Raw genomic sequence first — 16,687 nt, forward strand, 5'->3', positions numbered from 1 at the left:
ACATTTGGTTAAAAATTGTATGATCTGTTTACAGCGCAATCCAGGGAAGTGAGTATCAACCCCTACTGGTGGATTTTCTCCACCTCAGGTTCCCTTTGAAGCACTCCAAATGGACTACATCCAATTGGAGCGCTGTAACAATCTAAAGTACGTATTAGTTGTAGTTTGTTCTTTCAGTAAGTGGGTAGAAGCATATCCCACCAAACACAGCCTTGACAACAACTAAAATTCTGGTAAAAGAATTCTTCCTTCATTTTGGGGTTTGTAAAATTTTATGGAGTGACAATGGCCTCCACTTTACTGGCCAGATAATAGAGTACCTAATGAAAGGTTTAGGGTTAAAACAGAAGTTTCATGCTGTTAATTATCCTCAGGCCACGGGTTTGGTAGACAGATACAATGCCACCCTGAAACTCAAGCTAACTAAAATCCAAGTAACAACGGGCCTTAAATGGACAGATGCTTTGCCCTAGCTTTATTAGCGGTTTGTTCCATACCACACATTAAGGTTGGACTTTCTCCCTATAAGATAGTCTTTGGTAGGCCTCTGATTGTATGGGGACCCCCAAGGCCAAATATGATTAAAGAAATACAGTACCATGTTTTTAGTGATTATCTTAGAAACTTGACTGAAAAACTGTTTCTGATTCATCAGCAGGTGCGTGAAGCTATTCCAGATAAATCCGAGCGACCGGGCCATAGTCTCCAACCTGGACAGTTAGTGGTCCTAAGAAACTTCCAGCATTCTAAGAATATGGAACCATGTTGAAAAAACTTCGAGCAAGTGTTGCTGGCAACCCAAACTGCTGTCCGTGTCACCAACAGACGTCACTGGATACATGAGAGCCACTGCAAAAGAATACCTGTTCTCCAGCCAGAAGGCAGAAACGATCTGAAAGATATCTTACAAACTCAAAAAAGTGTTGCTCCTCTGAATGAAGATACTTTGTTTCCTGTTCAAACTAAGCCTTCAGTAGCAAGGTACTATCTACGACCAAGGAAGGACAGGAGCAGATAGAGATACCGGAGGACCGATTTCAATTAGTGGAACGGTTCAGCAGTGTAACAGTGGAGTCACAGAATCTGCTTAACTAGGTTTAGAGGGGGCTGTGATACGTGTTCAGTGTTGCTTGGATCTCTCTCCGACCTGTGATTGTATCATTACCAAGGAGGAGAAATGCAGAAATTGGGAACTAAGTTGCAGTTGCGAAACAAAGATAAGACTCTGTGTATGGTGACTCTGCTCATACTATTGATAATATTGGCAGCAGTTTTTTGGACAATGGAGAAAATTAATCTGTCTCGAACCCTATTGCCCTCTACTACCCCTGTCCCCACAGAACATTTTTATTTTTCCCTTCCCTACCATGAACAGAAACATCGGATGACTTACCTCAATAACACTTTCATATAAATGCTACATCATACCCATAATGCTACGAACATTTCCAACTGCTGGGTATGGGGAATGATGCCAGCTCATCAGAAAAAGGGACGAACGCCTTTTATTCCCTTGCCATTCTCACATAATGGTTCCTGTAGAGCCTGATTTGCTTTATTGTGGGCCACTGAAATACGTCACAAGACTCAATGCCCAGCTCAACAGGGTATGTTACCCCAATGAAGAAGGAGATCCCCAAGCCAAAGGAACTGTATGGGAAATGGAGGAATATCGTAGAGGAAATTCCTCCACCAGATATGTCTTCCCCAACACCCGAACAGCTAAGGGTGATGGGCCTCCTGTTATCGCTGTTATCGCTGTAACCAGAGCCCAAGCAGAACTTTGTGTGAGCAGTATTGGCAGTATTCCTGTGGGAAAACGTGACTGTACCACTGTTTTAAATATTACTGGAACAAACAATGGCCCTTTTCTGTCTTCCCACAACACTTACTTCATTTGTGGAAATAAGGGTTACTACCAATTACCCATCAGTTGGTCTGGGATTTGCAATGTGTCCTTTTTGCTTCCCCCTGTCTTCTTAGCACCTGCCTCCTATCACAAAGACCAGAAATTGTTTAATGACATCTCTTTAAATAGATTAAATATATTCAAAAGGACTATAAATAGTGATAAATTAGATCAGACTGATACAGCTTTGCAGCAATACATTGATTTTAATCTGGGACTCTTTTTCTTTGTTGGTGCAGCCCCAAATAGTAGAAAGATTAGACGTCTAACCCGAGTAGTAGAAGCAGTAACTAATCAGACAGCACTGGCTCTAGGAAATATTACAGAAGCGCTCCAAATTACAAGGATAATAACTCTTCAGAATAGAATGGTGCTTGGTGTAGTGCTCGCCGATTGTGGTGGAGCAGGCCGCATCATCGGTAGTAGCTGTTGCATGTTCAAACCTGACCACGCCCCTTCTGTCTATAACCCCATTTCCAAGTTACATAAAATAGCTGCAGAAATACATCAAGACCGAGGAACATGGTCCTGGTCTGAGTGGTTAGAGGTACTTTACTCCACTTGGGGTTGGAAGTTATTAATGAGAATCATAGGAGCCATCTTTCTCACTCGCTGCTGCTGCATTCAATGTGCCCCTATGGTATGCACCACTTGTATAAGAGTCTGTAGTAGTATTAAACCCTCCCCAGTCAACGTTCATGAATGAAATAGAGAAATGATTATTTGTACCGAAGTGTATGAACTAATGAATATTAATGTACACGATTAACACATGTACCTTCTAGAATGTATTCAGCACAGCTGAAAAGGAAGGACTGTGAAACTTTAAAATCTAGAGCTCTCGTTTTAGGATCTGAATCTCTAGTTTTTTAATTCAGCTGTGCCTCATCCATTCTCACTTTTGTCCTGTTTTCAGCCTGGCTCTATCCTTGACACAACACCTGCATAAACATTAGGTAACAAATCTAAATTGAGACATTGTAGGCTACATAAACATGCAAAGTCAGCACAAAAGAACAGCTCATGTCTGCACTGTGGGTTTCGTGGGTTGTGTAAACAATGATAAAGCCTTAGGCTTAGGCCTCAGGCTGACATTGAAAAGAAGCGGTGGCACAAGGCGGAGTGTGTCTGTACTGTGGAGAGGCTGTACCTGTGTCAAACTTTCCTAGAAAATATATTGAGAATTCAATTGTCTCCAGAGAGGTAGATAGGAGCGTGTTGGCTTTTTTATATTGGATCTTCGATGAATAATGCAATCATTTGTTTTTTATACCGAATGTAGAGAACAGAAGGACAAGTTGTTAGTGCACTGCTAGATAGTGATGCATGGGAATGTTCACTAAACAGCAATGAGCCTTTTAAAAATAAAATGTATAGGAGCATTTAAACAACTCAAGTAATTCAAACTGTTAATGATGCACCACTGACTTCAGGGCCAATACGAGAGACTCATTTGAAGATCATACAGAACTATTATCTTTTGACATTCAGAATTCCTTGGTTCAAGGTACAAAATGTATATGTCTATTGGTATACTTAAACAATATTTCTGCCATCACAGTTTTTTCATGGTCACTGATATGCCTCTGGAAGTTATTGTTCACCGAGCTGTAAGCTAAAAAAATGCACATTGAATTTGGTGATGACTAATCAATATTCTGTGCCAGGGCAGTACCCGTGCTTTCCTCCATTTTTTGGAAGCATAAAGTTTGTTCACTTCTAGCTCATTTGCAATATGACTCTGCCATACCCACTGAAACTGACAGTGTTATTCCTTTTGGAAATATTTGTTACCTGACTGAGAAAGAAGAGTTGATATTAAAGGCATGTTTAGAGGGAATTGTCTGCTTGGGTTAATTGTACCATCTTTAGCAACTGCTTTATAACAACTTTATACTGAATATAGAGCAGGCCTCGAAAAATCATAAAAATGTTACTACACTTACAGATTATTTATTAAATTGAATGAATAATCTACTCAACTTAAATGTAATGATCTTGACCCAAACACTGGTCTCATTATGTCATCTAGGCAAATATTTTATTTTGTAGAGCCATTTTTTTTTACAATATCACATACAAGACCAACTTCCAATACGTGAGTTCAGCATTTCTGCTGTATAGAAAACCCTATTAAGTTTGATTTAATAAATGTTTACTCCATGCAAATTAAGAATCCAGCCTACATATAGGGGACACGTGACCCCTGACTTGCCACTTCGTTCACTAATAGCATTACCATCAGGGCAGGTGCAGGAATATTTCTCAGTTCATTTAAAAAAACTCACTTTTAAACATATAATACCAAAGCCTAAGGTGGTAATGCACTGTAATTTACAGACAGCACATTTTCCAATGAAATGGCCAAAATGTTCCCACTAACATGCAGTTTAACTAATAAAACTATATTGTGTACAAACAATAATCTGTGGAAATTGGGTTTCAGCAAATATATTTATCATTTGCACATCATCAACTAAAGTGTTCTGATTGCTTTCATCCTAACATGTTTTTTTATCACATATAATTACAAAACAAGGCCTTTCATAAGTACTGAAATTTTATTCGAAATGTTTGCACAATTCACTTTATAGCTATTTAAATGTGTATTAGAATACAACATGACATCCTATATACAGGCTTTCATTTCACACTTTTTGTACAACACGTTTGTCAGACAGTTGGCTTTACAAAATCCTCGAACTTTGGAGTCAGAGAAAGAAAATTAATTGTAAATGTAAACTGACTTTTGATCTTGGGCTCTGAACATATAACAAATATGACAAGATAAAAACAAGATTTAAGGACATCTTGAATGCTCCTTCACTTTGTGAGTGAACAGAACACCTGTTGTTTGTCATCTCACCAGAAGGGGCGAGTAGGCCCTAATTATAGATACAATCTGACTCGCCATAACAAGTGGGCAAGTAAATGAGGCATGTAGAGGCTTAAATCAGATCATATGAAAGATATATAATTTCTTTGCATCTTTTCAAGGATATTTTGTAGTCAATTCATGAAGCAGACATTTTCACAGAACTTGATTTAAGGGGTGTTTGCCTGCTGTGGCTAAAGGAAGCAATTCAGTGGAAAATAGAGAACTAATGTAGAAAGGGAGAGCATCAAGTTACATTATTCAGTAGTGCCATTTTGGCTTACTGCGTAATATCATTTGGGTTGTCCAATGCTCCTGCCATTTTTCGACAGTTTATGTATTCAATATTTGCAAATGTCTTGAAACAGACTGTCTGGCTTTATCTGGATGATATTATAGTATTTTCTAAGATGTATTAAGAACATTCAGTACAAGTGAATTTGATATTATCAAGACTTTGGCAACATAATTTGTCTTGCAAATCCTAGCTTGAATTTAGATTGAATGCCTCTGGTCTCCCCAAGGATCAGAGGAAAGTATCAGCTATTTAGATTGGTGTTCACCCACTAATGTTAAGGAGTCTCAAAGTTCCCTTGCATTCAAAGGTTTTATCTTTAACACATTAAGAATTTCACTGAGATAACCAGTTACATTAACAATGTTTTAAAAAAGGAGAATATCAAGAAAGGTTTTGCTGGGATCATCAAGCCGAAAAGGCTTTTAATATGCTTAAAAATATGGTTACTCAAGCGCAAATATTATATCATTCCAACACTTTACACACTTCTGAAAAAGCAGTTGGAGCAGGCTTGTTAAAAGAACAAGAAGTTAGTGGACAAACAAATCCTGTCTTTCATTTGTCCCATTTTTGTTTACCAGAATCATAAATGAACTATTCAGTTCTTGAGAGACCCCTCGGCCATGTCGATTACTTGTGCTGAGGGTGGACTTCTGTTATTGGGAATTAATGAACTATTTGAAACCGAAAATGATCATCAGAATCCAGAATGTTTGTGAAACCTTCAATATAAAAATAGTCATCAAGCCAGAGGTACAATAGGAAGCAGGCAGAAAAGGCTGACACAGGAACCGTGTAAAGCCAGCTGCCCCCAGGGTATGTTCTTTTTAGAGGCCAAGACACCTGTCAAAATGCATCTGCTGGCTAGCCCTAGCAAGGAGCAAAACGAGCCAAACCATATGGAAATCGGCCCAATGGAGCCCATGTTATGCTACTTGAAAGATTTGACTTTTTAGAAAGTAGTAAAGCAAGAACAAGCACTGGTAATGCATCAGTTTATGTGTGTTTTAAATGATGTAATAAATAAAGAGATGTTTTTACTAATCCTCCTCCGGCAGAAGAAAAGAGCTCTCTGAAAGATAACACAGGAGTGGAGAGAATGTGGTGCAGTGGGCAGAGCTACTGACTCGAAAGTTGGGGATCCCGGTTTGAGTCTTGGCTGCACCGCGCAACATTCTGTGATTCCATGCAAATCACTTATTCTCTCCGGGTGATAAATTGTTATATAAATATGCTAAAGGTAAAACTTTATGAAAATATAGTCACACCAAAGCGCATTTAAAATGTATATCGACAGCGGAAACTGATAAGGGGAGCAGACGAGGAACAAGCATTGGTAAATGCAGGAAAATATGCTACAGCCAGTAGAAATGAAGGAACTTTAAGTGGCATGCACAGGAACCAATGAGAAGCCAGGAAAGAGAAGAGGTGGGATGTATGAACCTTTTAAGATTGCATTAAAAACAATCGATTTTTAAGCGAAACCTAAAAATGAATGTCTGCCACTCTGGCGTACTTTAAGGAAAAGGGGTCTGAGCAACGTGCATTGTATTTTTACCATTCGCTTTGGTGACGGAGGCGTGCGTGCGACCCCCACCTGAACTTGCTTTATGCTACTGGAGGCTCCTATTTCTCAGGGTACGGTGCAAAGTAAAACAAGCACAGAAAGAGTCCAGGATTCACCCAGCCCCTGGATCACTGCGCAAACTGTCGGTTGCTACTAAAGAACCAAGCTGCCCTCTCAGCATAGGTGCACAAAAAGAGTGTTCCCGAGAGGTGGCAGCACAATGTATGTATATATGTATGTATGTATGTATAGGCATTTATATAGCGCACTACTTACCCGTAGGGTCCCAAGGCGCTTCGACCGCTGCGAAACCCTTCCTGGCTTCCCTGAGAGATGGTCCCTTAATGGGTATCTCCAGGGTGAGACCAGGCATCCCCGGCAGTCTGGTGGGGCCGTTAGTGAAAATGAGGCAAGCTAATGCCCAGAGTTGCCGAGTGTGAACGCTGATCAGAGTGGGCACCGAGGCGAGAGAATTATCGAGTCCGCTGACCCTGGTCCAGAAACCTGCCGCGCCGGGAATCGAACCCTGGTCCCGGGCCGTCCTCTGCTCTCGGGTCTGCCGCCTCTAACCAGTGAGCCACACTACTTCACACAAGAGCAGTGTTCCCACACAATGGGAGCAGAAAGGTGCGGGCTCCCATGCAGCAAAGGAGCTCTGTACGGGAAGGCGTCTAGGGTAGCAGGGGACTTGGGGCTCCTACCGCCCGCACCTCTCAGCCCCAAACGTTGGAAGAGGCACTGGGTGACCCAGGCAGGATTGAGGCACCCAATAACATAACAACAAAGGACAACACGCAGTTCAGCCATTATACAAAAGAAAACAGCTTCTGATGCTAATCTGATATTCACTGATCATGGTCTGGGAGCATGCCATAATGCTCTATGAGGACTTTTCCTGGCATATTCTCTCCCTCGTGATGCACCAAGGAGGGGCAGGGGCACCACCAACACCAACCTTAAATGTTGTGGGGGGCTACATAGAGCATAGAAGCTGCACATAGGAATAATCAAAAACGTAACCAAATTTTTAGGGGGCACCATATGCATGACTACTGGAGAGTCTCCCCATTATTCTGAAGCATTCCCACAGCTGAAGCTTTTGCTTCTCCGCTGCCTGCTCAACTTCGGAGCCTGCTGAGATCCCGCTGTGAAGCATACACCGTCTCCTTTCCCCACCGTAGGGAGAGTATCAGGAGGAGGATCAGCAGGCCCTGTGAGACTGTGCAGGAGATTGGGAGAGGGAGGAGGAGAGTTTAGGGGGCGATCAACACCTTTCCTAGTCTCCTGTTTATTTTTGTAACGTTCTAATTTGTAACATTTTCCTCATGTAACGTAACTGGTTCTATTGTACAGCACTCTGACACCTTCGGGTGCATATAAAAATGCATAAAATAAAATTAAAATAAAATAAACACGGAGGAGAGGTCTCTGCCAAGGAGTTGCACTAGGGCAGCGTAGGCAGCCAAGCCAGGTTTCGGTGCAACCTGCTGCCTTCTGCACTCCTAAACTGTGTACCAACCCGTGAGCTTTAGACGGGGATATGCAAGCTCCCCAAGCAGCTCAAGCCCTAAAACTATAAACTTAAAAACTAAAACCTACGCAGTCTCTGCCCCTATAATTTCACACCCTTGAAGCCACAGCCCGCTCAAGCTAGCTCAGACTATCCATCTGGACTATACCCCTGCTTGCGCGTGCAATGCACTGCTGATGACGTCACATATTACATCACTCATGACATGGTCAGTGACATCACTCATGACATCACTGATGACACCATCCAGTGAATGTGTCTATTTTTAAAAAATAATTATGTATTATATATGTATATGTAAAAGTTGATGGAAGAATAAATGTTTAAATAAGTGTTTACATGGATGTTTTTTTAAAATACATATATTAGAGAGTAATGTTTAAATATTTAAATATATGTATTAGTGTTTCACTTTGTGTATAAGTGGCTGCATGGGTTGCTGAGTAGCTACATGTGTATGTTATTAGATGTTTTTCTTAGTATCAGTATGAGTGTTTGTATGGTTTGGTGGGGGTATTACTTAGCACATAGATGCATGAATGACTGACTCTCTCTTTGTATGTGTTTTGAAGACAGCATATGTGCAGGACTGTATGGGTGGATGAGTGTGTATATGTGTGTGTTAGTGAGTGAATGACTGTCTCACTAGTGTCTTTATCAGTAACTACATTTGTTTTAATCTAGTATATGTGAATATTGATGTATATAAGTGAGTATATGTGAGAGTGAGGGATTGTAAGAGTTCCTGTTTAAATTAGTATGTGTTTCTATAAGTGATTGTTTAAGAGAGTAAGTATGTGTAAGTTTCCTTAGAAGTAAAGCGGTAGTGTGTGTATAGCTGTATATGCAAATAAATGGATGTTTAATAGTTTATTTGCCTGTGTGAGTATGTGTGAGAGTATCTTTTGGATGACTATCGGTGTGTAACAGGATGTATAGGTGTATCACTACATATGATGAGTAACTATATAGAACTGTTGGTGAATAAGTGGATGTGTATATAGATGGTGGAATTATTGAATTGGTTGTTGTTACTGGTATGGGTATCTCCATTTTTTTGAAAATTTTAGTTTCTATTATTGAATATGTGTTTCAAGGGTTACATTACAGTGAAAGGAGGTCTGTCACTCTGTCACAAGGATGGTGTCATCAGTGATGTCATGAGTGATGTCACTGACCATGTCATGAGTGATGTAATATGTGACGTCATCAGCAGTGCATTGCACGCGCAAGTTATAGTGAGTCCAACTAACTATAACGTGGGAATTTCAATGGTTTTATGCGAGTAAAATTTCCAGCTAACTATAACTGGTGAGAAACCTATGGTTTTTTCAGTGAATTTAATAGGTTTTTTTAATGCTAATTCCTAACTATAACTGGTGTGAAACCTATGGTTGTTTCAGTGAATTTCAATGGTTTTTTAATAGCAAATCTTTATAGGTATAAAAAATAATAAATTTTAAAACGAATTTTATATTGTATAACTATGTCAAATTTTTTATTTTTTTTATTTTTAACCCTGGGGCGCTCCCGGGGCGCGTACCGGTGAACGCACGGGTAAGCGCAATGTTACGGCGTGCCCCGGGGCACGTACCGGGGAGCGTCCCGTTAGCGCTATTCTCGCTAACGAAAACAACATCGTGACGTTTCACGTAACCGCGTGATACGTCATATGACGCACTGCGTAAGCCCACCCGGAAGCACGCGAGCGCATACGATCGCGCAACGTCCTGACGCGCTTACGCCGGGCGCCCCGGGGCGCGCCCTGGAGCGCGACTACGGGCGCGCCCCGGGGCACGTAGCGTAAGCGCGTCGGGTCATGTGACCTGAAAATAACACTTTTCATTGGTTGCTAACATTTTTTTTATAAAGAATGAAATCCCCACCCATTTCCTTCACTTCTTCTTTCACTTTTGTGACTAAAAGACCTGCCTGTTTTGCTGTTGGTTCTTTGTTGGATATCTTGGATTATCATGGCTGCCAGACCATCCAGCAGTGAAGATGACTCCAATGAATTCATCGATGAAAAGCCTCCTCAGCCAAAATACAAAGAACATTTCATCTGGAAATTTTTTTCCATACCTGATCACCAGAAGAAGGTAAATGCTCCAAAATTGGAGTGCAGGATCTGTCACACAGTCCTGTCACGGGGTAACCCCAATAAAAAATATTCTTTTGGGAACTCCACAATGATTCACCATGTGGAGAGAAGGCACCCCCAGAATTTTGCCTGGGAAAGTGTCAGGGCTCTGGCACAAAAGGTTCCCAGTGATGGGGCCTCTACATCAACCGGAGGACGAACACCATCGGTGAGGGGGAGATCACAAGAGCAGGTTCCGAACATTCAGCCTGCATTTAACAAAGGCGCCCTTAAATGCAGATACTGTGATCAGCTACTTTCCTGTGGGGAGCAAAGTGTTCTGCTCATGGTTCGAGCATTGGAGAACCATCACTGCCGTTACCAGCCCTAATTTATTTATTTATTTTTTTGCTCCTGTTGAGCAGTTTCCATTCCCTGTTGTTGTTGTAGTTCTAAAAAAAGAAAAAAGAAGAAAAAAAAAGTTATTTTCAGAACTACCTCCAATTCTCATCAAAGAGCTATATTCTTAAAAAAAATGAAAAAGAGTAAGTGAAGTGGAGTGCATTGATAAATGAAAGGAAAATGAGTAAGAAAGAACAGAAAAGTATGAGAGGAGAAAGGAAGTGAAGTAGGGGGACTGAAAGAAGGTGAGTGTTGGTAACAAAAGTAAGGAGAAGGAGAGTGAACATGGGGAATGTGGTTATTCAAACAAAATGTAGAAAAGGAACGGGGGTGTGGAAGGGTAAGAAAAGATGCATTGCTGGAGTTGCATCATTTTTGTGACACTCTCCAGCAATGCATCACTTTTGCGCTTACAGATACGTCTGAAATACTGACGTATCTAAAAGTACTTGCGACATAATACGTCATATATTTAACATGACGCATAAGTAGAAGACTGAAGGCCTCATTTATGAGGCCATGCGTCACTTTTACGCCACCGGTGCGTCACTTTTTGTGACGCACTAGTGCTGTTAAAAATGCACCTTATTCAGTCATATTTACAAAGTGACGCATCTAGGTAGATGCATCACTTTGTAAACCCCTGCGCCACATTATACCTACGTCAGGTGTAATGTATGCAAAAGGGACGTATTGACGCAAGAAAGGGTCGTAGAGGCGACGCAGTAAAATCTATGAGATATCACTACGTCACTTTTATGACGCTGTTGCGTTCAAATCTTGCGCCTGTTTCACAGCAGGCGTAAGACTGGTGCAGGCCCTTTCCCATGGGGTCTGGCCCCATGTGAAAGGATGCATTGCTGGAGTTGCATCATTTTTGTGACACACTCCAGCAATGCATCACTTTTGCGCTTACAGATACGTCTGAAATACTGACGTATCTAAAAGTACTTGCGACATAATACGTCATATATTTAATATGACACATGAGTAGAAGAATGAAGGCCTCATTTATGAGGCCATGCGTCACTTTTACGCCACCGGTGCGTCACTTTTTGTGACGCACCGGTGCTGTTAAAAATGCACCTTATTCAGTCATATTTATAAAGTGACACATCTAGGTACATGCATCACTTTGTAAACCCCTGCGCCACATTCTACCTACGTCTGGTGTAATGTATGCAAAAGGGACATATTGACGCAAGAAAGGGTCGTAGAGGTGACGCAGTAAAATCTATGAGATATCACTACGTCACTTTTATGACGCTGTTGCGTCCAAATCTTGCGCCTGTTTCACAGCAGGCGTAAGACTGGTGCAGGCCCTTTCACATGGGGCCTGGCCCCATGTGAAAGGATGCATTGCTGGAGTTGCATAATTTTTGTGACACACTCCAGCAATGCATCACTTTTGCGCTTACAGATACGTCTGAAATACTGACATATCTAAAAGAACTTGCGACATAATACGTCATATATTTAATATGACGCATGGGTAGAAAACTGAAGGCCTCATTTATGAGGCCATGCGTCACTTTTACGCCACCGGTGCGTCACTTTTTGTGACGCACCAGTGCTGTTAAAAATGCACCTTATTGAGTCATATTTACAAAGTGACGCATCTAGGTAGATGCGTAACTTTGTAAACCCCTGCGCCACATTATACCTACGTCAGGTGTAATGTATGCAAAATGGGTATATTGACGCAAGAAAGGGTCGTAGAGGTGACACAGTGAATGAACGGGGTTTTCCCCATGCTACGCTCCCCGGTACGCTCCCCGGTGCGCGTACCGGGCGCTCCCCCCGCGAAAAAAACGAAAAAAAATTATTATCTTTTTTTTACCCGAGGGACCCTTTTATGGCCCCCACATCAAACCTAGGGGGTCAGGGGGGGTCTAACCTGCCCCCTTTTGATTATTTCCCTCTTTGTTTTTACCACCTCTTGTGTCTCGATCCTACCGAGACACAAGATGGCGGCCGCTCCGGACTGTTTCGAATGTTTACAGACACCCGAGAGCCAATCAGCTTTCCGTGCGCAAGTCGCGTGGCGCGCCCGGAGCGCTCCCCGGTGCGCGTACCGGGGAGCGGCTATAGATATATACATTTTTTTTAACCTAAATTACTCAAAATCCTCTGGAGCACATATCTTGAGACATAGCAAAGGCACATTGGGCTACCAGTCCCTACAATTTTGCCAAGTTTGGTGAAAATCCATTCAGCCGTTCGAGCTAAAAGTGCGACCGACCGCCCTATGGAAATTAACATGGGGAAAACACGTTTTGGGACCCTCCTTTTATCTCGGCCCCCGCTTGACGAATCCCCCCCAAACTTTCAGGGAATGACCGGAGCGCCGCGAAGCAAAGTTGCAGAAAATTTCAGGCAGATTCCTCCACCGGCGCCAAAGTTATTCCAAATAGAATGTTACGATTTCCCTATGGAAATCAATCCTAACTATAACTACCTACTGTATATATATATATTAGCTCCGACGCTTGCAGGAAATAATGCAGGCTAAGGCACTCAGGGGGACTAGTTGGCGCGGCAAGCCTGATGGTATTCCATACATTTCCAATGTTCTTACCACCAAAGCGCCGTGCATTCAGTCCCCTCGCCAAGCCCCAACACAGGCATAGTCCGGTGGTAGCAGTGAATTACTGATCGCCATGAACTTGGATAGTTCACAACCTTTTTGATCGACGGAGGAATCCTGTTGGGGTGGTTCAGGCTCCTGCTATACATCCAGCTCCTTTTTCCATCACACACAGGCTTTGCCGAACTCCCAAGGCGGGTGCCTTAAACTGCGAGGATGGAACTCACATCACATATTAGCTCCGACGCTAGCAGGCAATTATGCAGGCTAAGGCACTCAGGGGGACTAGTTATCTTTTAATTCATAGCAGACGTGTTTCAGCAGTAGCTTTCCTCAGTGCTTTTTTTTAAAAGATGAACAATGTCCGAATGCACAGCACGTTATTTTAAACATTCAAGGTCTCTCGTGATTGGCGCTTTCAAAATGATGGTAACAAAGGAAGGACTCCGATGAAGTACACCTCCCCGGGCTGCCCGCCTAGCAAAACGATGTCTTAATGTCACTTAAACCATAGCCATATCGACCTTCATTGCTTGGTAAGTGTTGTTATGCACAGAGTCACAATTATTGCTGGCGCGGCAGGCCTGATGGTATTCCATACATTTCCAATGTTCTTACCACCAAAGCGCCGTGCATTCAGTCCCCTCGCCAAGTCCCAACACAGCTTGGTCCCGTGGCGGCAGTGAATTACTGATTGCCATGAATATATATATATATATATATATATATATATATATATATATATATATATATATTAATTACATACTGGCGGTCGCCAGTAGGTAGATATAGTTAGGACCTAGTTTCCATAGGAAATCCGCAACATTCTATTGGGAATAACTTTGGCGCCGGTTGATGAATCTTCGCAAATTTCTCAAAGAAGATGGCCCGCTCTGCTCCGCTCTGCTCCGCTCCTTCCCTGAAAGTTTTGGGGGGATTCGTCAAGTGGGGGCTGAGAAAAAGGGGGGTCCCAAAACGTGTTTTTCCCCATGTTATTTTCCATAGGACCTTTAGACGCGGCTACAGCCCGAACGGCTGAACGGAATTACAAGAAATTTGGCAAAATGGTAGAGTCTGATTCGCAGATCACGCTTTTGCTTAAATGGTGTAAACCCTCCAGTAGTTCCGTACACGTACGGTATGCGTACCTTCGCGTGCACGAGGAGCTGCATGCTGATTGGCTGCCATTGTCTGTCAACACTCCATAACAGAAATTGTTGGCAGCCATCTTGTGCCTCGGTAGACTGAGGCACAAGAAAGCAGAAAAACAAATGTGTAGAACTTTTTTTATTTCATTTTAAATAGCTTTATTCGATTTTGAGAACAGAATCATAAAAGCACAGAAAAAAAATTACATTTCTATTACAAAACATGAATAAAAAACGTTTTTAAAATTCATTATATACAGTGATTAAAATATCATGTTACATCGACTTTCTAAGAGCTATAATGGTCTTCAGATAGGATGCCACAGCCTTTATCTCGAAGGCAGTCTCTAGTTGCTTAAGTTTGTGATAAGCTTCGTGGCATCCTCTGATGCCCCATTTAGTAAATATTGGTTTTAAAAACTGTTTCCTAGGGGCCAGGTAAAAAAGACAAAACAGAGTAGAATGGATGTTTGATTGCTTTGAAACTCCATCACAGGGACATGCTTCCAGCTGTTTGCCCCAAACGTTACATTTAGGAAATGTTATCAAGCGGAAGAATGTATCGGCTCGAAACCTTGTCAATAGCATTCTTGAATACGGGCTGCTCTCCATAATTAGATATAATTTCATTCCTACTGGTTGAATGAGTGCGCCTATTGAATTATTGGTATATTTTTCTTTTTCATTCGACCACCTTTGGATGGCCAGGTGGTCCATTATGGACTTTTTCAAAGAACGCTTAGAAATGGCTTCCAGGGACAAAGGATCGTTAAAATATTCCTTGTGGCCAATATCTATGTACATTTGTCTCACGTAGTTCAGGCATTTGACATTTCGTACCCCCGCTAGGTTTAAGCAGTCCAATGCTATATCCCTGTTTAATTCAGTTTCCGGGGTAGTCCAAATTTTATGCCACAGAAGGAGAGGGCTAGCTTTAATCATTGCGTCATTGTCACTGTTTTTAAAAAAAGGGGCATTTACTGCCTTCCAAAAGGTGACATTATCGTTTTTCTGGGAAGCTAAGTGTAAGTTTTCCCATACGTTTCTTTTTAATTCCTTCCTCCTGGTGTCTAATGCAGTTCTGTAAAGCTTACGCGCCTCTCTAACATGGCCACAGATCTTGGGTTTTCGTGCAAAGCCGCTATTAGATGTGAGTGCGCTCTAGAGCATTCCTTATTAAACCAACCTTTATTTTTGCTTTGGTGTTTTTTGGATGGCTTCATTAACAGGTTGTTTATCTCTTTGGTAGTTTCACTAAAAGAGTCTAAATTTTTTTCTGGTTGTTCAAGATCGCTCAGACAAATTAAGACATGATCGAGAACTCTAGACAGTAAGGTTATCAGGAATTTTTCAGGGTCCACCTTTTCCCATTTAAGTAAATACCCATTTAATTTCCCCAGGGTAATAGGTATTGGATACACTTTATTGTTGCTTGCGGACTGTCCCTTTGCTTGCAACTCCATGGAGAGCGGGTGGTGATCCGCAAAAGCGAGTTTTAGTGTCTCCCAAGAAAGGGCCAGCCCTTGGTAACGGTGTGATAAAAGTGAGAAATCGATTACCGAGTTGACCCCCCTTCCAATAAAAGTTGGCTCAAAACCCTACTTGGTTACACAGATTTCATTTATAAAACCCAGGTCTAATTCATAGATCAACTCATTCAATTTATTCCCTATACCACAGTGAATGAAATGGGACGACTCACCAAACTCTTTTCCCTTCAATGGGCAAATGCCCAGAGCACTGTTAGTACAGATAGTACAATGAATATCCCCTACCCAAAGGAGTGCCATGTCTCCTGTCCCTACCTTTTCTAGTGCCCCTATATATTTCCTTAACCTGAGAAAGATGTTGTCCCATTCACTGCAATGGGCGTTGTTATAGAAATTAATTATCACGAGTTTATTCACTCCTGGCCAGCTGACCAATAGAACTTGGAAAAAGTCATCTGAGATATTTTTAACGACTTTAATACCAGCAGTATTAGAAATAAAGGTGCATAATCCACCCCTATTTCTCCCCCGGTTGCTTGGTCTCCCGGGGATGTTAAACGTTTGGTATCCCAGTAAGTGTATTTTATTAGTTAGCCAAGTTTCCTGTATACACAGGATACTATATTTATGAATAATTTTTAGCCAATCTGGGTTATTTACTTTGCTCTTTAGACCGGCCAAGTTCCATGATAGTATAAATTGGTTGGTTGTATTATTTACCTCGCTAGGTGGTTCATCTCTTCTAGTTTTACTCCATCGATCCTTCCTGGTACCCTTAGCTTGCAAGTTTGTTGGTCTGG

General features: G+C 41.8%; 1 protein-coding gene across 4 annotated transcripts in view; it reads right to left on the minus strand.

Annotated features, from left to right (window-relative positions):
* Positions 1-16,687, minus strand: part of ALPK3 (alpha kinase 3) — a 1,275,893-nt gene that overhangs the window by 1,145,893 nt on the left and 113,313 nt on the right. Inside the window, exon 1 of one of the 4 annotated variants that reach the window (XM_078685240.1) lies at positions 13,241-13,907. The exons of the other annotated variants lie outside the window; for them this stretch is intronic. Coding sequence (XP_078541366.1) covers positions 13,241-13,398 — 158 coding nt within the window. The 5' untranslated portion in view covers positions 13,399-13,907. Of the gene's footprint in view, positions 1-13,240; positions 13,908-16,687 lie in introns of those variants that run through there. 4 annotated transcript variants of the gene reach the window in all.

Source organism: Lissotriton helveticus, chromosome 3_2 (assembly GCF_964261635.1).
Source record: "Lissotriton helveticus chromosome 3_2, aLisHel1.1, whole genome shotgun sequence".
NCBI lineage: Eukaryota > Metazoa > Chordata > Amphibia > Caudata > Salamandridae > Lissotriton > Lissotriton helveticus.